At 38.5% G+C, this 24,149-nt stretch overlaps 1 protein-coding gene across 1 annotated transcript in view; it reads left to right on the plus strand.

Annotated features, from left to right (window-relative positions):
- La (La autoantigen-like) overlaps positions 1-24,149 on the plus strand; it is a 124,317-nt gene that overhangs the window by 83,697 nt on the left and 16,471 nt on the right. The window contains exons 6-7 of the mRNA XM_083141387.1: positions 7,712-7,817; positions 17,614-17,829. Of these exons, the coding sequence (XP_082997513.1) occupies positions 7,712-7,817; positions 17,614-17,829 (322 nt within the window). The remainder of the gene's footprint in view (positions 1-7,711; positions 7,818-17,613; positions 17,830-24,149) is intronic.

Consider the following 24,149-nt stretch of genomic DNA (forward strand, 5'->3'; position numbering starts at 1 on the left):
CTGGGGGGTAAAGGTGGTCAGGGGCGTGATGCTGATCACATCACCCCCACTCACGACCGGATCAAGAAAGTGTGGGGCGTTACCCCCACACCCCCTATACGCCTTCATGGCGTGGTGCTATGCACAGGGGGACACTTTACCTTTTTTTTTTTTACTTTTGCTTAGTTCCCAATAAAAAATATCAAATTTTGTAATACTGAAACTTAACCAGTACTTGCCTTATGTAAAGAGGAAATTATTATTATTATTAATGCCTTTTTAATTCTCCCACTGACTGATAGTGATTTTAGCTCTTGAAACATTGAAAGCTTATCCAAAACTGACCTACATGAAAAATTGAGAGAGGATCTAATCAAAATTGGTTGTTATATTAGTTGACTTTTGGTTGTAATATGCGTTTAAATTCACAATTGGACTTACAAATTCCGTAAGAGAGACTTGGGAGGGGAGGAAGACTTTGTCAGTAAACTACTTAGTGTTTCATTCTATTAGGGCTGCAGTAGCACAACACAGACTAATGTGAAAGACACACCACACGCACACCTTATATGATTTGAAAAACATTACAACATGCACCATTGCTCTGTAGCCAAACCAAAAGTCAACAAGTCTCAGAATAGGTTTTTCAGCACAGGATCAAGTGAAAGAGGAATATTTTTCTTTCTCCCCTTTCGTTGGAAAATTGAAAGGAAAAAGAGTGGGGTAAATAATTCTGTCTGTGGCCGCTAGTGACTGCTCATTGATGTTCCCAGCAGGGAAATTTTTGGAGGCAAAAAATACAGGAAAAGTAAAAGGAAATACAGTGAAACCCCAATTTTATGTTACCCGGCATTATACATTCAATCTTTATAATTCAAACATGCAAAATGTTGTAAAATCTTCCTCGAATTTACATTTTCCCGCATTTTTAAGTTTTTTCAGCTTCGTCTCCTGAAAAATGTAAAATTGAAGTTCCACCATATGTATATGAAATGTGGAAATATTAAGTCAACACAACTAAACTCTTTATTTCTTTCTGCTCATATTGTACTTTGTTCACTTCAATTCGAGCATTACATATTTTTGTTTCTAAATATGTGGATGCTGTTAAAACACGTTAACAGACCAGGGTGGCGACAGACCTGGAAAACCTGGAAAACCGGGAAAAGTCAGGGAATTTGAGGTGTCAAAAAAAGTCAGGGAAATGTCAGGGAATTTCGTCATCATTGACTTCGAACACTCTGTTGACGAAAATTGTTATAACTCGGGCACTATGGGAGCAAGCTACTTCGGATAACTTTTGTTTTGCAGCTAAAACATCAGTGCATGCAACGGTGTACAATTTCCAAACCGGACCGAGGAAGGGGGTTTTGGAGGGCACGTCCCCCGAATTTCAATGGAAAAAACAAATATCTGGAGTTTGCCCCCACTTCTCCCGCTATTTTGGGAAGAAGTATCAAACTTTAGTATTATTTTCAAAGAATGGACACTTCTCAAGAGAATGAAACATGATTTATGTTCTTGGGTGCCATACAAGTTGAATAATAAGCCAATTTTTTTTTTTTTTTTTTACGAAAAATAACTATTTGCATTTTTGGAGGAAAATTGTTATAACTCGGGTACTATGGGAGCAATCTACTTCGGATAAGTTTTGGTTTTCAGCTAGAACATCAGAGAATGCAACGGTGTACAATTCAGAACGCTGAACCGAGGAAAGGGGGTTTGGGGGGAGCGACTACCGAATTTCAATGAAAAAAAAAATAATTAAAAATCTGGAGTTTACCCCCTCTTCTCCCGCTATTTGGGAAGAAGGTGCAAACTTTAGTATTCTTTTCAAAGGATGGACATTTCTCAAGAGAATGAAACATGTTCCATGTTCATTGGTGCAATACAAGTTGAATAATATGCCAAAATGTGATTTTTCTTTTTTTACGAAAAATAGGTAATTTGCATGTTTGGAGGAAAATTGTTATATCTCGGGTACTATGGGAGCAATCTACTTCGGATAAGTTTTGGTTTTCAGCTAAAACATCATAGCATGCAACCGTGTACAATTCAGAACACCGAACTGAAGAAGGGGGGGGGGGGGGTTGTGGGCGCGACCACCGAATTTCAATGAAAAAACAACATAAAAATCTGGAGTTTACATCCTCTTCTCCCGCTATTTTGGGAAGAAGGCGCAAACCTTAGTATTCTTCTCAAAGAATGAACATTTCTCAAAAGAATGAAACATATTTCATGTTCTTTGGTGCCATACAAGTTGAATAATGAGCCAAAATGTGAAAGAAACTCTGTTCGGAAATGTGGCATGGATATGTTGCAGAGAGCGGGGGGGAGGGGGGGGGGTGAGGTTGGTCATCAATATGAATTTCCCAGGCTTGCTCCAGACCTGTGTCCGAGTTTCCACACAAACATAAGAGTATGAAGGTCAAAAAAGCACATTCATTTCGTAATCAGCACCATGATACCATATGGTATCATCGGGCCAGTACGACCTTACTCTGATGATACCATGGTTGGTATCATCGGAGGAGTAAAGGTTAAGCCTCTAAATATTATGTTATTATGTGGAAAATGCATTGAATTATCATTTTTTCTTGTCCGTATGGGAGTAGTAAGGGGACCTGTCGACAGATGGAGGGGATAAGAGCGGGTGGCGCCGTCCGATAGTTGTCGGACATCGTAGTAAGGCATTTTGTTGGGCAAACTGAAGGAACATGGAAACAAATATGTTCCATTGATACATACGATTTTTGTTGAATATCGCCACCCGACAAAGTATCTCACTACAACATGCAACAGAAATTGAATGGACTGAAACATCCAACAAAAATCGCATGCATAAACAAGAAGAGCTTTAGACTGAAAATATGCTGCTGGAATTTTATTACTCTTCTGGCTCACTTCACCTTATTGAATGTAGCAGTGCTTGCGAAGGCTTTCTTTTATAATCCTGACGTATTACTGGTTTCGCACAAGTTAACATACGTTTACAATGACATTGCAATATTCTTAGATATCAAATAGAATCCAACCAAACGGGATATATATTAAATACTATCACGAAAAAGTGAAACATAAAACTGCATTGGTGAATGTTTTAAAAATTGGCAAGTGCATGCTCCCAACCTCAAATATACTGCAACACTAGTATTGCAATGAAATTAACGCCACTCTCTGTCCTGTCTGTTTAATCTCGTGAGAGATGGTCTTAAATCTCTCACTGAGTGAAGTTAATGTCCAATATTATGAAATAAAATACTAATAATAAATACGTAAATATTCTAATATCATATTTACTCAAATTATTCAATCATAACAGCAAATCACTTTCTTCAAGAATTGACTTTTCTCTGCCAGCCCTGCTAAATTTTCACTTTCCATCTACTGATTTATACGAGGGGTGGCCAGAAAGTAATTTCCAATTACTAGGTACATTGACTTTTTGCAAACTCCAAAACCGTGAAAAATGGTAATTGCTGCGAAATTATGTTTAGGAATGTGCAGTGATGTCTGGACACATTTTTCGCCCATTCGAAATATCGAAATAATGCGAATTATAGGCATTTTTAGCGATTTTTTTTTAAAGAAATGCCCTAAAACAATGAAAAATTCCATGAAATCCAACACCCTTGTCTTTTCTAGGCCATGTTTGTGTACATAGAACATGTAAGTTTTCCAACATTTTACTCAAGAGTAAACTATAGAGTTATACGTACGTGGAATAATTCCGACAGCCACATTAAATCATTTATTTCCCACGATTTTTTCAACTTCTATCAAAACCATTTGCATCACAGAGCAAAGTGGCAGGGTTCTAACAGGAGATCGAGTGTGTATCTACCGTCACACGGGAGCCACATCTTCGAATTTGTCGCACGAGATATGTTTTGAATTACCAAGCTAAGTGCGCACTATCGGCATTTGTCGAGTGAGTAATAATGGAGCTCAGTCGTTAGGGCATCTGACTACTATGTGAGAGACCCGGGGTCGATCCCCTGCGGGGGAGAACCGGGATGTTTTCCACCTATTCAAACTGCTCCGGCGCCCACCCAGCATCATATGAAGCTGGTACCTTGAGGAAACTTTGAGGGATAAAGGTAGCCAGGAGTGTGGTGCTGATCACATTACCCCCAACTTCAGCCGTGATCAAGAAAGTGTGGGGCCCTAACTCCACACCAAAATTCCATTATCTAATATCCTTACCTTAAAATTAATAAAGGGGTATGGAAAATAACTTTCCCAAAATACCTTTCAAGATATCAAACTCTCGCGAAGAGGCATAAGCCATGTGACTTACAATTTGAAACAGTAGTTTAAAAACACCATGAAGGTATAATTTTAGATATTTGCCAGAAAATGTGCTAAAATGAAAATGTGAATTTTGGGAAAAATTTTCGGCATAATCACCACCGTTGTTCTGGCATGTGTCGCAGCATGGCACTAAATTTTGTATGCCCATGGTATATGTGTCTGACAGCAAAGACTGGAACTATCTTTACAGCAATGTAGCTGTCAAATCGTTGCCTTGCCAGAAACCTCTTCAGTTAAACAAAGAGATGAAAGTAGGTACATTCAAGGCCAGCGCTGTACAGGGAGTGGTCTAAGATCTCTCACCTGAAGTGATGCAAAGGGCCCGTGTGTACTCAGCTCTATGGGGTTGTGCTTGTGCACATTCGATTGGCCTTCCGTGAATTGTCTGCACCATCGTCTGACCATACTATCACGCACGACGTCCGGTCTGCACAACTCACACGATTGCTCTGTGCCAAATTCTGAGCGTGCAATGTAGGCTACATCGCAGTCGGTGAGAGACTTTATGAGAGCTGCAATCTTTAACCTAGAACCGTCCTAAACCGGCTACATTGCAACTGTACCAGATTACAGCTACATGCCACTTCTTCCTGCCTGTATGTGTGTGTGTCGCTCTCCGACCACTAGTGTTGCGTATAGGCACTATTGGAGCTTTTTCAGGATGCCCCTCGTATATGAACTTTCAGAAACTTTTATTATTTGAGTGTTCCTGTTTTAATGGGTTGGTTAGCTAAATCAGGTACCTATACAATGCAATTCTATAAATTCCTTGCGTTAAATTTCTAATACTTACATACCCTTTTCGTCAGCAGTAATGGTATAACTGCATGTTGTCAGTTTCACAGTACTTCACTTGGATATACTGTACTGAAGCAGAAATCCCATCGATAATGTAAGGAAATATGACACTTTCTTTTGTTTGATTCAGTTGTTTCACTTATAGGCAAGAGTTAAGTTGTTTGCTTTACAGAGAAGAGAGAAGTAGCTTTATACATTGAAAAATGAGTCCGCACTCATAGTTTTTGCAAGCAGAGGGTTCCAAACCTCAGTGGAAATATCAGCATATAATACAGAGAATGTATAAGGAGACTGATAAATTACAAATTGTATTTCTTAATCAATCACTCTTATCTCATTTAGTCGTAACTTTAAAAATAATCAAGTATTTTATTTTAAACTTACTGCGTATGACAAGATTCCATAATCCTTACTTAGCTTGTGAATTGTAATAATTTTCCAAATTCATTATTTTGCAGTTTGAATTGAAATCATAGAGAATAGAGAAATTAAGTCAATTTAATAGAAGATAATATTGGTACTTAGCAAAACCATACGTGAATCTGTATGAGTTTATTATTTCCATTTGCAAAAACATCGATTTAGTTTAGTTTGTAATTGTCAGGGAAAAATTTAAATTTTGTCCTGGAAAACCTGGAAAAGTCAGGGAATTTCATTTCTGCTTGTTTGTAGCCACCCTGACAGACAGACACCACATGAAATTTGAAGGTCTGAAAGGTAATTTTCATTGTAAGGGAAATTGAATCTGGAAGAACGCTGTTCCGCTTGTTGCTGACTGCTTGAAACTACCACTGACTGGTATAGGAAAAACTCAGCTGAACTTTCTATCTCTGTAAGGGTGTAACTGGTTCCTGCTGTACTCATGCAAGAACCACCTCTGCAGCTTTTGGTATTCTGCAAAATCTTGCTTGATTTTCTGAGCAGTTCATGACTGCATCAGATTTCTTACCTTACTGATCTATACACACGTGAGAAAAGGAAATATTTCTTAATAAATATTTGCTTCTTAAGCCTCTTATGTTACGTGCCACAAACACACTTATTAAAAAACACTCACAACAAATAGTGTAACTGTCGACAAGCCATGATGATTCAGAGATGAAGTCAAAATTTTCAACCTAACTTGGAAGGGATGTAGGGATGTAAATAATGAACTAGTTAAAACTGAAAGTAAAACAGGAAAAGCTGCACAACAGGTTACTCACTACCTAACAATTCTACAACGCTACACACCTTGTTAGTCTTCAGTATGATGTTTTGGCATCCAAAATCTCATTGATAAATATAACAATATCTGATTGAGAGGGGGAGGCAGGGATATTGTGTGTGCTTGAAATACACAAGCCAGATTTTTTTAATGCACAAATAAGCTAATCGGGACTGGACCTACAGTTTAAAGTGGGATATGAATCGCTATATGCCTCCAGCAGGTATTGAAGCTGGGAGCCTTTGAATACAATGTGATGATGTTGCAACGTCACCATCAAGGAGGCCTGCTTGAAGTCAATACAGTAGAACCTCCATTTTACGTTTTCCAGAGGACCAAGCTGAAAAAACTTAAAATACAGTAAAATATAAAATCTAGGAAACTTTTATAACATTTTGCTATGTTGGGACCTTCAAGATTGAATGTATAATATGAGAAAATGTAAAAGCTGGCAACTTAAAATCGGGGTTCCACAATATAAAGCACTCAAGTTACTGTATTCACCATATTAACAAATTCTGGACATAGAAATCTCTTAGGTTGATTTATTTTAGATTGATTATAAATTGAGCTGTTGAGGTAATTAAGTAATTGATTCAGTCTCATTAATATATACGGTTTCTTTGTTTTAAATGTCAAGAGTTAATGTGGTAAAGCAACCTCTTACTGTGTAGTAAATAAAGATATCTTATGATTATAATCATTCTTCATGGTAATTTTGGTCGACACAGAAAACTAAAGGGAGGGAGAAGTTGCAATAACCTATATAAATAACCAAAAAATGCACTGAAATTATAATTATTTATCAGAAGTTGTTTCAAAATTTCATAGGATAGTGATAACCTACGAAGAATCCAAGAGGTCCTGTGTTTGATCCCCACTGGAGGCACATTGCACAGTTGTTTGGATCGCACATTAAAATCTAGGTCCAGTGCAGTCCCAATTTCCCTGCCTGAGCGTAGACTTAAGGAAAAGCATCTTGAAGATTTTATTTTTTTACTTTGTAAATCAGTAAATTTCTTCTAATTTTTCAATAAGAACAGGATTTGTCTAAAAGTACTCATTATGCCTATGTTTTAAAAATATCCACTTATTTAGGCCATGGTTCAACCTCAATTTTACATTTTCTTCCATGAAATTTTTATATTGTTTTTAATTGTAGATCCCCTTCTTGTAATATTTTTTTGTGGTGAAATTGTGTAGCCTACCATAAACATGGTTTTTAAGTGATATTTGTGTTTCCATGTTGCAAAATGAATTGTTTTTCCTCATTAACTTCAAAGGACCACTACCTTCGTGAAATGAGGTTACGGCATCTCCATACATTGGGGGAGATAATTCAATTCACAATGCGGAAACATGAAACGTCACATGTGCAAAATGTAATTTCATCAGGAATTTTTTTCCCCCTAGGACAGTGTATTGTGAAGAGAAGAAAAAGGAAGTTATGGCTAAAAAGGAATCAAGAAAGCGTAAAAATAAGGGCTCGACAAAAAAAGATGATGATGGAAATGAAAAGGTTAGTCTTAATTTATCTGATTTAACATCAGTTCAAAGTGGTATCAACTCAGCCCTAGTAAAGTGTCAACACAGTTCAGTCACAAAAGAATATTTTAATCGTCTGCTTGAAAATTGTAACAATTAAAAGTTGTTCAAAATATTGGTTAATGTTATCGTGTAATTATGCCACTCCAATTATAATCATCAGTTTAACAGTTTTGCTTCAAAATTATGGATGGGACAAGATTAACCAGTATCAGCCAAAGGTATATTGGTTTTTCAGTAAAATTACTGATAATTTTACCAATCTGATACATCTATAAATATCTTATAATTTAGTACAATATTCTGCCATTTTATGATTTTTATGAATATTAACATGTAGTTTCTATGCCCTACTTTTCTTAAAAGTATGTCTCTAAATATGTGGAATCCCTTGTAATCAAGGAGTCCTTGGTTTGATACCTGGTGGAGGCACACACTGTTTTGAATCCCACTGTAGGTTCAGTCCCAATTAGTCTTTCTGTGCATAAAGTGGACTTAAAACAACATTTCAAATCTCTAAATATGTGGCTTCTTTTGCATTGCAGTCATGTGATAATACACATTTATTAAGGAGGTGAATGAACCATTTAGATTCTTAAAAAAACATTGAGTTTTATATAAGTATCGGCAAAATTTCATATCCGCCCATCCATATTCAAGAATTACATCAGATTATTAAAATACAGTCAACTCTCGATTCTACGACCCCGGGTATAACGACCCTCTCGAAGTAACGACCCTTTTCCCGGGAACCGTGAAAAATTTAGAAAAAGATAGAAAAATTTGAAAAAAAAAGTTGAAAAATTGAAGGAAATCGGCCGAAAAATGCGTTGTTTTTTCCTCCACTCATTCCCTTTACGAGCGCTCTACCGCTCACAATTAGGTCTGAACTAAAAAATAGACACCACCACACCATGCATGAGTGATATCCAATAGCACTTGACCTCTGCCCTCCCCTCCCTCAAGTGCACCAATGTTACCCCGCACCCGACTGCCGCTACCCAATGCGCCAGGCTTGTTTTGTCACGCTTGCTCTTGGATACGCGAGAAGAGAAGATCGAATGTGCTTGGATGTTATTTTAAATCGACTTGACTTGTTTCCTTGTCCTAAGAGCTGCTGACAACTCGCGGGGAAGGGTGGGAGCAGCCCGAAATGACTGCTGGACTTGCAGTCTTTGCCAATGTGTATGGCAGGTCAAGCTCTTTCATCGATAAATACACCACCTTGAGAGATAAGATCGCAGGAATGTTCGAAAATACAAATGTGTGGCGCCTGGAAGTCTGGCCCATCTGTCCAGCTCTGACCTAGAGTTCAGCAGGTTCCCGTGAGTGAGCAACTCTCGGCCTTGTAGCCGACAACTTCCGGTAACTGCTTTCATTCAAAACGTGTTCTTTGTACCCTGCAACACTTCATAAAAGCGAAACTGTTAGAGATAATCAAAACCACATAGGTGAACTAAAGATCGTCAACCCGCTTAATGCGTTGTCATCCAGGTTTCCACAAAAGTTTACTTCGCTCATAACTCCCGTTTCCCACTTCATACGTTTTCCTAATTGTGTCGATGTCGTAATATCTGCCAAAAAAGTGTTCCGTTGGCTGACTGACTTCTCCCTCTTTTCCTGTCAGCAAACGGGGGGGGGGGGGGGTGCAGATTGATTCAGCCACGATTTTCTTGCTGATGCGGGCTGATTACAGGCGAGGGTGGAAAAGGACCCACCCTCTTCCTTTCCTTTGACGTCTAAAATGGGGTAACCAGTTCTGGATATATTCTTGAAAACGAACAAGAACCATAGAACAAGTAAAAGAAAAGGTGACCCTCTACCCTTTCCCCAGCTCATTCTCCGCCTCTGGTGTGCACGGCAATGTTGATAATTGCAGAATTCAGTTGTTTTTTTAAATTTATTTATTATATATTTTTTTTTAATGCTGTTGTCTGCATAGGAAATATTGCCCGTATTATTGTCTGTTGCGTGGTAAAACGTAAAGCAAGGGTCATTTCTTTCTTCTTTACACTGCTGTTAAAAGTTCCGTCTTCGACAGTTGCGTTATCTTTAAAATGCTGGGACTTTTCTCTTCCGCCACCTGTTGCTCGAACTTCCAGCCCGTCTCCTTGTTTTTACGATGCAGCTGACACCAGTGTTTTGTCTAGCATCTGCAAAGCTCTTGCTTATGTGGAGGAAAAAAAAAAGTGTTCAATGTAGTGGTCGCTGAGAGATTAAAAAGACATTATTCAAGGGGAAAGGGGAAAGCGTTTGGAGGGGTGGGTGTTTGACATCGAGAATACTCCTAAATCCAACATTAAATCGTTGATTAACGTGAGAGTAAATAACAATCTACCATTTTGATATGTGAAAATGCACAGTTTCATAAAGCTTGTTTTCAGTTCATTTTATGCTGATGGGCTAATCGGGACTAAATATACAGTTTAAAGTGAAATTCAATTCCAAACCCAAATGATTATCAACTGCCACGTTGTTTAATGACCTGTCCTACAATACGCATTGGGTGAAAACAGATCGCAAGTTGCGCATTTCCTTTTTCACGCTGGATTACAATGCAAGTCAAGGAAGGTGTTTGGACTGCTTCCTTGAATGGGGAAGGAGGGTGAATGAAGTTGGTTGAAGCGAAGAAAAGTGACTTTTTTTACGATGTATTTTACACAGCCGAACCAGAACGAAAATTACAGCCCTGCCTTTATTTCTTTTTGTCTGGTACCTAGAGAGGTTGTGTTGTTTCTCCCTAGAGATCTAATCTTACCAGTTAATCTTGTAACAGACAATGCTCCAGTAAACCTGTATAAAATCCAACATTCATTCTGCCCGATTATCTCCCGACTTTTGCTGGCACCAGTCTGACTGGTGTCAAGATTCTTCGAGTTTCGCTTGCAATAAGCGAGAGATTGTTTTCCTTTCCATAGGTCTCAGTGCAAACGGGTTTCTCATGTACTAGAAATGTAAGAATTTCCTGGAAAAGCAACGACTGTGCACAATTGAAACAAAGTAACATTATTTTAAATTCTCTTTTGTGAAAACTTTTTCATGTTCTATTTTCCTTCTCACAACACACATCCTGTGCATAACAGGTTGTATAACTACCAGGATAAATGGTGTTACCATCTCCTAGGCATCTTTGTGTCCGTTTGAGCTCCCTTTAAGCTGAAAATTGGTGCAAATTCCAATAACGACCCCTTCTAAATCACGACCCTTTTCCCGGGAACTGTGAAAGGTCGTTGAATCGAGAGTTGACTGTACAGTGAAACCTCAATTTTACATTTTCCCGCATTATACATCAAATTCTCATGGTCCCGGTAGAGCAAAATGCTATACAATTTTCCCGCATTTTAAGTTCTTACAACTTGATCCCCTGAAAAACATATGATCGAGGTTTCACTGTACCTGTTGTGTAATCATGAAATACTGTTTTTCACACAACCTCGGTGTAAGATAAATATAAACTTCAAATTTTGCATAACTTTCAGGATAATTGGACTGCGAAAGTGTTGAGGCGTAAGACCAAAATTCCAGTAAAGTTTTGAGAATTATTGGTAAATAAAATTCAATTGATGCCGATACCATTGGTATTTTCCAATACCGATACATAGACATTGGTATAAGCTCACCCCTAAAAACATTCTGTGAATGGTGGAAGTAGTTGCCAAAATCCATAAGGTGGATAAATATTTTTTAAGTTTTGATACAGTGTTACCCTTTGTTGGCTGAGCGGCAAGCACAGTACACGGTTTTATTATTATTATTATTATTAAATGTAAATGGAGTTGGCATAGTCAATTATTTGTTTAGCTCCATTTTGAAGTGATAAAACCATCTGTTGAAGAGGTACGCATCACTTTCAGTTTCTGCTAGGATGGTCCTCTTGACAACTACCCAGTAAAAAGTGAGTGTGGCACTCACCCTTGACTGACTGTATTATTTTTAAATAATTTGATAAGCCAGCCTCCGTAGAGTAATAGTTACCAAGCAAGCACACTGCACTACAATGCCAGGGGTCGCGGGTTTGAATCAGAACCTGGACATGGGTGTTCCTTGTGTACATCCCTTCATCAATTTCATCATACCATCACTCATCTTCATCTTCGCTGTTAGCCAAAAGTGACAGTAAAGCGAAGTAATATAAACCAAGTCAATCATTAAATATTTGATATTGCACTGTTTTGTGTTTCATGTTGCCAAACTCAAAACTCGAAGAAATGTAAAATGGATAATAGCAGAGTCAAATTATGCATTTGTCACTAATAAAGGAAGTATTAATTCTGGAGATACGTGGTCAATGCTTCAAATCTTACACATGGAAGTCAGCTGCTGCTTTTCATATTCCTCCCCAATTGTCCTCACGATATTGGGTTAAAACCAAATTTTGAAATTCCCATGAATTCTAACTAAACTACTCAGCTAAGTGGGAGGGCCTCCCACATGGCGCAGTGGTAACGTCATTGCCTTGTAATCAAGGGGTCCCGGGTTCGATACCCGGTGGAGGCACAAATGGTTTGGATCCCACTTTAAACTGTAGGTCCAGTCCCGATTAGCCTTACTGTGCATAAAGTGGACTTAAAACGTCAACTCAAACCAACTCATCTAAGTGGGCCTCATTTTAAGGTATTAAATACTTTTAAATGTTATGACGGGAGCATATTTGTAGGTGTTAAAAAACTGAAACATATTTACGCATTTTTTCCAAAATTTTTGACCCCAAAAAGTGTGGGGTGTATTATGCACGGAATAATTCAGACAGCTAACATTAAAATCACACATGTTTTCACTATGTCACTGCGTGTAACACATATATATTACTAGACCAAGTACAAATTACCCGGTTGGATTTTTTTAAAAAAAAAAACAATATAAAAGTGAAATTGCCATTTTCCATGATTGTTTACTTTGTAACAAAATATTCTGCGACACCAAGAAAAGTGGTGCCATCCCGTTCTGGCATAATATAAACATGGGATGTGTATTAGGGGTATTTGGTGGCAAGAAATAATAGAATCTAACATCCTAAACAATGCAAACCCATAACATAATTTTGATCTTGCTTTCGTCTACTTCAGAATAAACAAGTTGGTTACAGAAGTGAAAGCTTTGAGATGCTGAACTACAGTGGAGGGAGATTGGGGAGGTGTCATGGGTTGGTGACTCATTGTATACACAAGATGATATTCTCCTCTTGGTCCACATAGCAACAGGTGATCATTGAACTGGTATGATGTTATTTGCAGAGCTAGGAATTTTAGGTGCTGCACCTTAAATTTTTTTGTGTGAAAATGGGTAAAAAAGTGACTCATCCCCAAAATAAGCACGTATTGAACTCTACTCATGGTGTTTCGGTTGCACCTTTTTGCACCTTTGTCACAATCTCAGAACCTTTTGCACCTTTTCGCCCTTATTGCATCTTCATCATTTTTTAAATACAACTCGCATGCTGTTTAACCTCACCCACATTTGAGGCACGGTTTCTTGGCACGCGATTCTTGTTTACCGCACAACAATGAATCGGCTTTCTCCAGTTCTTGGACGTTAATGTAGTAAACGCGTTGTCTTTAAACAGTGCCAATAATGACGTGTTACAATTGCTAGAAGTTGTGCTCTTTTTGTCCTATGCTGTATTGTTTATGAATTGTTGTAGGAAAACTGTTTTGTTTTCGTTTCCTTCTCCCGTCTCAGCTAGGAAGATAACTGCAGTCTGTGATCGACTGATCGATGCATCGGATTTGCTTGTTCACCATGCCAAAACATACAGTAAATGTTGGGAAACTGCAGGACATAGTTAAACAGTTTAGCGGTGACGCCATTCAGAGTGATGGATCTGTTCTGAGGTGTGATGTGTGTGATATTTCTATTGCTGTAGATGATAAACACCAATGCACTCGGGTTGTGCAGCATCTACAAAGTGGGAAGCACGTCAGGAATAAAGAACTACGAGATGGTAAAGGTGGGAAGCGACAGCAATACATTGGTGAGGCGTTTGCATCTTCGAGTTCCAGAAATAGAAATGAATTTTTCAGTGAGACAGTAAGGACATTTATAGCATGTGGAATACCTCTTTCAAAACTTAACAATCCTGTCATGAAATCATATTTGCAAAGATATACTGGGAAGTCAGTTCCAGATGAGAGCACCTTAAGGAAATCTTACCTTCAACCTCTTTATGAAGCTAAAATCTCGCAGATCAGGCAAATAGTAGCTGACCATCCAGTCTATTTCATACTAGATGAAACCACAGATAGGCAAAACAGGTATGTTTTGAACATTTTAGTAGCACCTCTCAATGGACATCAAGTGAGACCCATGCTTTTAAAAACTTGTTTTCTCGGCAAAACAGATAATGCAAGTGTAATGCAAAGTTTCAATGATGCATGTTTTGTATTGTGGCCAGAGGGCGTAAAATATGATAGTGTGTGGTTAGTTCTTCAACCAAACATCTTACATTTTAGCTGCATTTTCTAATCTGAAGAATATGTATCCTAACTTAAAACATGTGACCTGCATTGTTCATGCTTTGCATCGAGTTTGTGAAGCTCTTACATATGTGAACGAATTTGTTTCTAGCATTAAGAAAATACTGAAAAAGGTTCCTTCTAGAATACAGAAGTATGTAGAAATTACGAAACTTCCACTACCACCCTCTCCCATCCTCACTAGATGGGGTACATGGTTAAAAGCTGCAGTGTTTATTTGCAATCATTTCCTTACAATATCGAAATTTTTAAATGCTTTGCCTAGTGATTCCTCAGCTGTAGAAAAAGCCCAAAAAATTGCATTTAAACAGGTATTGCAAGATGAACTCTATATTGTACATGGCTTCTCTTTCCTTACTACTGCAATCACAAAACTGGAGGATCAGTGTCCTGAAAAGAAAGCACAGTGGGCTGTTTTGATCCAAAAACCCTGATGTTCAAGAAATCTCAACCAACAAGGATGTGGATTACCAGTTGAAAACAAAATATGCACCACTTGTATCTGCTTAGTGCCCGCAGATGTAGCCTCACTCAGAAGAACATAGCAATTTTGAATGTAATCTATTTTAACAATTTTCTAGATGACTAATTCTAAGCAAGTAAGAAGAAGCATGTTTTCCTTTATGTCGCTTTCTAATGTATCAGAGAATTTTCTTTGCTTAGTTATATTAAACGATTTAAAACCAGTGAATACTCAGTGTTTATCCAGACAAGTTGAATCATATATGTATGCACTTCTCACAATAAATTTTACATCTGAAAATTAGCACCTATTTTAGCACCTTTTTTGTACAAAAATTGGCACCTTTTTTACACCTTTATTGGCAAATTTTTGCACCTAAAATTCCTAGCTCTGGTTATTTGCTCTTGATCTGCATAGCAACAGCTTCACGACCTACAACTAAGAAAGCCATTTCTTGAATCTGAATTGTAATACATATTACATATGAGATGTACCGTAATTGTTCGTCACTTTTCCCCCATGAAAAACCAGGGTGTGCATTATACACACATAAATACGGCATCTTTTAATGATTTCCATCAAAATTGTCAAATAAGTAGATACTCACCAGTGACAGCAGGACATTCCTTACTTATTGCATTCTGTTGATCACAATGAAAAAAGCACATCTCCAGATTCTCATTGAAAATATATGCTAATTATTTCTGAACAATGACTTGTGAAAACTACCTTTCCACATGATTTATAGTCAGACATGTACGAGGGCTTTTTATTTTTCAACCTCCGATAGGACATGAAATCAAAACCGCAGTGAATAGCAAAATGTGTTTATTGGCAAAAGTTATGTACACATATAATCTACTTTTCAACATAATCACCAAAAGATTCAGACATTTATCGTACCGATGCACCAGCTTTCGAATACCCTCTGCAAAAAAAGGTGCTGCCTGTCTGTTGAGCCAGGTCTGCACAGTGTCCCGAAGCTCCTCATTGGTGTGGAAGTGCAGTTCTCCCAACCACTTCTTCATCGCCGGGAAAAGGTGGAAGTCACTCTGCACCAGGTCTGGGATGTAGGGAGGGTGATCAAACAGTTCCTAGTGGAATCGTTGAAGGTCTTGGGTTGATTCAGCAACATGGGGTCAGGTATTATCATGAAGCAAGACAATGCCTGAATACATTATGCCTCTCCATTTGTTCTGGATGGCTTTAGTCTGCACAATGTCTCACAGTATGCAGCAGCATTGATTGTGCCTCTCTGCCTGTAGAAATTGTGTCAAACTACGCACCTCCTACTTGGCGGGAGTCGATTGTACAGACATCTCTACAGGCCCGTCGCTCATCTCCAACTGAAGAGTTGGCCTTGGCAGTGGTAGTGGCAGGGAAATGCCAATCACACTGTGTGACACCCAGCTTCCTAGTGCTTCACGGGCCATCGAGGTTGAAAAAAAAAATGCCCTCATATATTTAAAGTGCAGGCAGGCTGTCAAGTACACTTACACCATCAATTTCACCTATACGTTCACTCTCCAGAACCTGAGTAACTGTACAGTTTTTGGTACCCCATGTTGTTTTCAGACTTAGGAATTTGCCTTTAAGCACATGCAATGTTGTGCCTGATAGAGAGTTCAATTACATTCGAACTGCAATATGTCCACTGTTTTGCAAAGCAGTTGTGTAGAAGTTTTCCAATTTTTCTATCACTCCACACGAAAAGCTTAGATTTGCAGATAGGAACTTGAAATAGTTTTGTAAACATCTATTTTATGCATTAGCTCCAAAATATGGGTTTACACAAATACCTAATTTGGAAACTTTATTTTGTCCTGAATATCTAAAATATATACATTTTGTGTTATTTCCATAGAAATATGTATTTTATGTAAAAGGTAAAAAAGGTAAAGTTCCCCGTGCATATAACACCATGCCATGAAGGCTGCCCCACACATTCTCAATCTCAAGACATTTTTGGAGGTGGTGTGATCAGCACCATGCTCCGGCCACCTTTACCAAACACCCCCGCAGAATTGCCCCCAGGTACCCAGTGATGTGAGGCTGGGTGAGCCCCAGAGCACCTTTTATACAAGGGACAAGGCCAGAAAAATTCTGATTTTAGATCACCTACCCCGGCATCAAACCTGGGTCTCCCGCAGTCAGATGCCCTACCAACTATACCCTGTCCCAACTAACTGTAGAGCAGGGCCTTGCATATCAGCAGAGGAGGAGGAGGAACATAGTGTGGTCAAAGCCCAGCGTCGCGAACCGTACGGTCCTGACCGTACATGTACGAACGTACTGTCCAGACCTTAGTCTGTACGCTAAATTCACTGCTTGTCAAAATTTGCTCTTGCAGTCTTATCCCTAATATTTCCCTAAACCAATCGTACGGACCTGGAGACAAAAATATGGTACGTTTGCCATGTGCGTTCGGTATTATTTTTTCAAAAGTTTGCAATGCTGCATAGGAAACCGGTCGCCTATTACACAATCCCGTTTCTCTCACTGTTCATTGATGAACATCGCATCACTACTTGCACATAGACTTGTTCTCCTTCACATGGTCTACAGTTAGCTGGTACGGAGTTTAGACCACCGCAGCTCATAATTTTATGAGTTTTATGTGGTAAAGGGAAAATTATGCATTTTTGTGTGAAATAAGACTTCACATATTACATTGCAGCCAAATGGTCAGCACTCCTACAATGATGAAAAAATGTTTTTACCTAAAAATCTCCTATGTTATGACGAGCATTCTGTGTGTTGATTATGTAGACAACCTGTGAGGTTGGCCACGGCAAGTGAAACCAATTTGATGTGATATTCTTTGTTTTTTTTAGGAAGATGCCGAGGAAGAGGAAGAAGAAGAGAAAAAGCCAAAGAACACTTTGCCGAAAGGTGCCATTGTTTATATTAATGGAATCTCCAAAGAAACAACAAGAGAAGATATTAAGGATGCACTAACAAAACTTGGTGCTGAAGTAGCGTTTGTGGATTTCAACAAAGGAGATGAAGAAGGATGGATAAGATTGGATGAAGAGAATGCAGCTGTTGTTGTAAGTTTTTCCACCTTTTTTACATTCATATTTTACAGCTTCCATGTTTACATTTCCATTTGGTCTGGTGAGGAATTTTCTGAAACATCGTCACTTGTAATATGAAATATTTTTTTTTATTAAATACCACGCATGGTATGGTGGTAACACTGTTGTCTTGTGATGAAATGACCCCAAGATCGATCACCAGTGATTTGGGACTTCACTTTAAACTGTAGGTCCAGTCCCGTTGGACTTCACTTTAAACTGTGGGTCCAGTCCTGATCAACCTGAGTAAACTTGAAAAAAAACTTTCATGTAATTTTCAAGTGCTGTAATATGTTGATATTTCAGAAAAATACAAACTTAAAAATTTATTTTTATTCAGAAGTATTATCATTGGATAAAGGCTCAATTAGAATTAAATTGGAACTGCACTAAGCTGTTTTTGCTGTTGAATAGCATGTACCAATTTTTTGTATGTATAATTTATCTGTCATGCTTTTGATAACTGAAAAGTTAGCTACTCTGCTTAACTCTAATTTTTCCTATTTTTTTTTCTAAATTATTTTTAATCAGTATGTGAACTTCAATTTTGATCAACAAAAATTATTGAAATTGAGGAATACAAAATATGCCAGATCTGCACAATCAAGATTTATAAATCAGTTTTGTGATTACAGATGTGATGATTGATTGAGTTTGTTTCATGATTGATTGATTGAGTTTGTAAGTCCACTTTATGCACAGAATGGCTAATTGGGATTGGATCTACAGTTTAAATTGGGATCTGAACCACTATGTGCCTTCTCCGGTTATCAAACCCATGGACAGAAAGTAACAGATGAAGACACTTGAGGAAGGATTTGTTACATTGATATGCTATAAACTAAACTCCATTGTGCAACAGCCCTTGAAGGGCCAATCCCGACCAGAGTGCCTTTTTCTTGGGGTGATGCATTGCCATCTCATAGTCCCATCACTTCTGTTTTCTGACTCACGACCAGAACCTGCTACTTCTTTTCAAATAGCTCCCCAATTATCTTCATGATTCTGGGTCAGTTTGGAAATTCTTTGAGCTCCCACCTTGCAAGACTGCTAACCTGTAGAACAAGGCAGTTTATTAAGATTTAGAAACACTTTACATGTAACGTTTCTACCCTCTATCAGGTTTTCCTCATAGGAAGAACTCAATAATATTCTTCTTTGTAGCTGATCAGTGCCGATTCATTCATTCTTAGTTTTGGACTTTTAACCACTGTGTTAATCTTTAAATACCAACATTTCGGAGGCTGATTCTGCCTCAGTCTTCAGGATAGTGTGTTAATCTACTAATTCATAGTTCAGTCCATGGATACATGATGTGTTTGGGGGAAGGTGCCAGGGAGGATTATCAGTGTCCCAGGCTCCACCTCATCTGATGGTCACGTCAAAACCTGTTTTTATGTGTAAACTGCCAGGGGGGATTATATTGCGGTGGCCCAGGCTCTCGTTATGCTGACTGCCCAAAGCAGGGTTGGAGATGTATGTTTAAAGTGACGTAGAGGGGGTTGTTGTGCAATGTATATGAATAATCTATAGAGACTGTCCGTGGTATCTTAGGTGTATGGAGGGATTGTGTCAGAATATGCCCACAACCATTGCACGTAATAGCACTGAAGAAGAATATTGCATTTTTGGGGTTGGTTTCCAGCAGTATCAATCCTTTGACAAGGTGGAGCCTGGCCAGCGCAATATAATTCTCCCTGGCAGTTTACATATAAGAACAGGTCTTGACATGACCATCAGACGAGGTGGTGGAGCCTGGGCGACTGAGAATAATCCTCCAAGGCAACCATTTTTTCTCACTCCATATAGACACCGTCCCCAAACACATCTTGTGTCCAGGTACTGAACAATGATTTAGTAGATTAACACACTATCCTGAAGACGGAGGCAGAATTAGCCTCCAAAACTTTGGTATTTAAAGATTAACACAATGGTTAAAAGTCCAAAACTAAGAATGAACTCGGTAATGTTTTTAGTGTTTTGAATGTGGAGTCAAGACTTAAATATATTACTAACCTGTAGCTACATGGGAGCCTTTGATATGCTGTAACTTTAATGTATATATTAGGGATGGGCCGACATGAAATTTTGGCTGATACCGATAAAGTACCAATACAAAATTTACGGATACTGATTTCCAATATTATACCTATCCCATATAAAATTCCAAGTGGACCTTGAAAAACTTCAATGGATCATTGACCTCCTTAATAATGTGTGTTTCAAAATTACTGCAGTGCAAAAGTAGTTGCATATTTAGATATTTATTTTTTTAAATAGTAGGTTATAGAGATTTATTTTTTTAAATAGTAGGTTATAGAGATTACCCATAAAAACTATAACAAGATGGCAAAATTTTGCACTAAAATATTTGGACCAACAGTTTTCTGTGCACATAAATGCTTTAGGATTATTTTTGTTTTATGAGCATGTGTAATTGCTGATATTGAGCTACTAAATGAAGTTTTGGTCTTATTTACTGCTCACTTTTGAGGACAGCTGATACTTTTGTAGAAAGTGTTACTTAACCTTCAAGATCTTTACAATTCTAGTCAGGTACATGGACATGTTGCTGAAAGAATTTTTGACAATTTTCCCACCCATCAAGTTGCATGTTTTTTGTCTTATGAACTACACACACTTGGCAAATATATGGACAACAAAAAATTTGGAAGCCCACCCCATTTTATTAACAAAAGTAAAATACACCACAGTTGATAGCTTAAGTTTAATTATTTAATAGCATGTGGTCCCCAGTATTATTGTGCATGTGATGAAGAATCCTTCTTGTTTTCTCCCATAAGATTATGTAGGAATGTATTCCATAATTGACACTATAATTACGCATGTAAAGTTCTGCATTTCCATGTTGCAGTTTTTATTTATTTCTTTTTCTGTTTAATTTCGAAGGACCACTGCCTTTATTAACAAAGGTTACAGCATTGTAGATGCCGTAGCAGTTGTCCTTGGAAATTCTGAAAAAACATAACTTTACCTAGGGATGGGACCGATTAATCGGTACTCTTATCAGAATCGCCCGATATAGGCATATCGGTAAAATTACCGATTATTTTACCGATCCGATATATCAATAAATATCTGATAAATTAGTGCAAAATTCTGCCATTTTGTTGTAATTTTTATGGATAATCTCCATGCTCCAATTTCTAAAATGTAAATGTCTAAATATGCAACTTCTCTTGCACTGCAGTCACATTGAAACAATTTATTAAGGAGGTCAATGAACCTTTCAGGTTCTTCAAGGATCACTTCTAATTTTATATCTGATCGGTTATCGGTATCGGTAAATTTAATATCTGTACTTTATCAGTATCGGCCGAAATTTTATAACGGCCCATCCCTAACTTTACCTATGCATTATTTAAACTGTATTTATCATGAAAACCATGAATAACAATATAATGTATAGAAATGTATAGTATTGTGTTGCCGGATTATCCTGGACCTGAGCATAGTCTGGATGAATGGGCAGAGATACTTACTAAAGAACTCCAAACTGCAATACAAACATCCACCCCAATGAGAGGTATGGCAATACAAAAGAGACCATGGACAGAAAAACTCACAAAATTAAGAGCAAACATGCGAAGATGTAGGAAGGCATATCAAAAATCAAATATTCCAAACACTAGAGCGATCCTACTCGATGACTACCGCAGAACCAAGGCTAGGTACGCAGAGGAGCTCAAGGATTTTAGGAAGAAAAATTGGCAAAAATGTGTAAATAAAAATCTCAATAAGGACAAATGGGGAATCCCGTACAGGATTGCAACAAATAAAATTAAACAGGATTCAGGAATTACTACTCTCAGGAAACCTGATGGGTCCATAACCATGGACTTAAAGGAAACTGCCATAGCATTGCTGTATGGACTATTGCCAGATGATGATGAAGACACGGACAACGAGGTTAATGCCATAATTAGAAGTGAGATGGGAAGGTACCCAAATAATAACCCAATTCTTCCTTTTACACCTGAAGAAGTGTTGAGCGAACTGGCTACAGTAAGAAATGGCAAAGCTCCAGGGCCTGATGGCATTCCGGCTGAGATATTAAAAATGTCTCTCCCTAAGATGCTTCAATTCATTACGTCACTCTTCAACTTGTGCCTAATTGAGAAACAATTCCCTACCCCATGGAAGGAAGGGAGATTGATAGTAATTAAAAAGGAGGGAAAACAAGATGAGCTGGCATTAAAAACCTATAGACCTATCTGTCTGTTAAATAGTATTGGTAAACTACTGGAAAAGCTTATAAATAGAAGACTTCAGGACTTCCTCAAAATGATTGGTAACACTGGAAATCAGTACGGCTTCACGAAGGGTCGCTCCACCGAGGATGCCGTAAATGCACTAACAAAAGCAACAAGGGAAATAGATGGAAAATATATCATAATTATTTTTGCCGACATCAGTGGAGCGTTCGACAACTTATGGTGGCCGCACCTTTTCTCCACACTATACAAAATGAATTGTCCCGTGACCATAATCCAAATCCTGGAGAGCTATTTCAAAGACAGGAAAGTTAAATTAAATTGAAATGGCGAAACTGTGTCCAAAATGTCAACAAAAGGATGCCCACAAGGATCAGTGTTGGGACCACATTTGTGGAATATAAACCTCGAGCCCTGTTTGAGACTATTAGGAAGGAACAATAACGTCGATAGAGTCATAGCCTATGCAGACGATGTTGCCTTCATTTGTTCGGGAAACACGAGAGCTCAGTTGGAGAGAAAAGCAAATAACGCTCTAAGTGAACTAAACGGGTGGTGCCGTAATGCTAAACTTGAGATATCGGCTGCTAAAACAAAGTATCTGATCGTCAAAGGTCGCCTCAGCAGAAGTAGAAATCCAACAATCAGAATATCAGGAAAATCTATACAGCAAGCAAATGCAGTAGAATATCTGGGAGTAACATTGGAAGAGGGGCTAAAATTTGGAGCTCATATACAATCTATTACAAGTAAAGGGGAGCTAGCCATGAATAAACTGACAAGGTTGGCCTCCCAGAATTTTAATCTACATCCTAACATTATACAATCTTACATTAAATCCATATATGCACAAATAGTAACATATGCGGCTTCAACGTGGGTAGATGGCCTAAACAACAAAAAAAATTTAAGGACACTAAGAGGCTCACAACGAAGGATACTTTTAAGAACGACAGGTGCCTTTGGTACAACATCGACTGAGGCGCTTCTGGCTGTCACAGGACACCTGCCAATGGATCTGGAAGCGAGATGGAGAGCCACTAAATACCATTTCAAGAAGGGCAATGAAAGAGACATAATAAGAACTATAGGGACCTTCCACCCGACACTCCAAGAAATTCACGACAAAATAACCACGGACTGGCAACGAGAATGGGAAAGAGCGAAAAACGGGAGAAGAACATATGAATTCATCCCGAACATAAGAGCCAAAATTCCTACTGGTGATCTCCCCATAAGAGGACTTATTCACCTGCTGACAGGCCATGGTCCTTATGGAGTTCACTTGCACCGAATTGGTAGCAGGCAAACAACAGTATGCGCCACATGCGGAGAGACAGAGGATACTCCAGAACATAAGGTCTTCTTCTGCCCGGCAGCTGGAGACTACATCAAGAATCTGAGGAAGGAACTACCAACGACGAATATCAAAATCCTTCTCTGTCAGCAACAAATAGACAAATTGAAATGCTTGACAAACGCAGTTTCCTTGGAGGAAATGAAACGGTTCAACTCACAGCTGCAGACTCGACCTACTACACCTCTCATTACTCCCAGCCAGCCTCAAGATAGAAGGGTGACGAGGCCCCAAAATGCTCTCTCGACGTGTAGAGATCACCCACAGTAGTTCCCGGGGAGAAGAGCGATAAGGAGGACGCACCAGTAAATGCCCCCAGAAGGAAATTCTTCGTGACATCTACAGGCAGAAGTGAAGCAGCCGAAAGAAGAAGATTTCGTCTCATGCGAATGCAAGGAGAAATACACAAGGACTACCTTCTGAGGGAGACAGCCTCAAAACAACACAACCCAAATTCATAAAATTATCAACTTCTGTTTGTTTTTTTTTTGTTTTTTTTTTTTGTTTTGTTTTTTCTCACTACAAATTGCAATACTCCACTATAGTGATGGAACTCGAGTGCTCTATACCTTGTCCACTTCCTCCTAAAGGAAATGGGACGGGACACCGAGGGCGGAACACCTATCCTCTGGGGTGGAGCAAACGACGAAACAATACAAACTAAAAATGGTCTTCAACCATCAACTCACCCTCTCTCGGTG

Source organism: Lepisma saccharinum, chromosome 20 (assembly GCF_977018435.1).
Source record: "Lepisma saccharinum chromosome 20, izLepSacc3.1, whole genome shotgun sequence".
NCBI classification, from domain to species: domain Eukaryota; kingdom Metazoa; phylum Arthropoda; class Insecta; order Zygentoma; family Lepismatidae; genus Lepisma; species Lepisma saccharinum.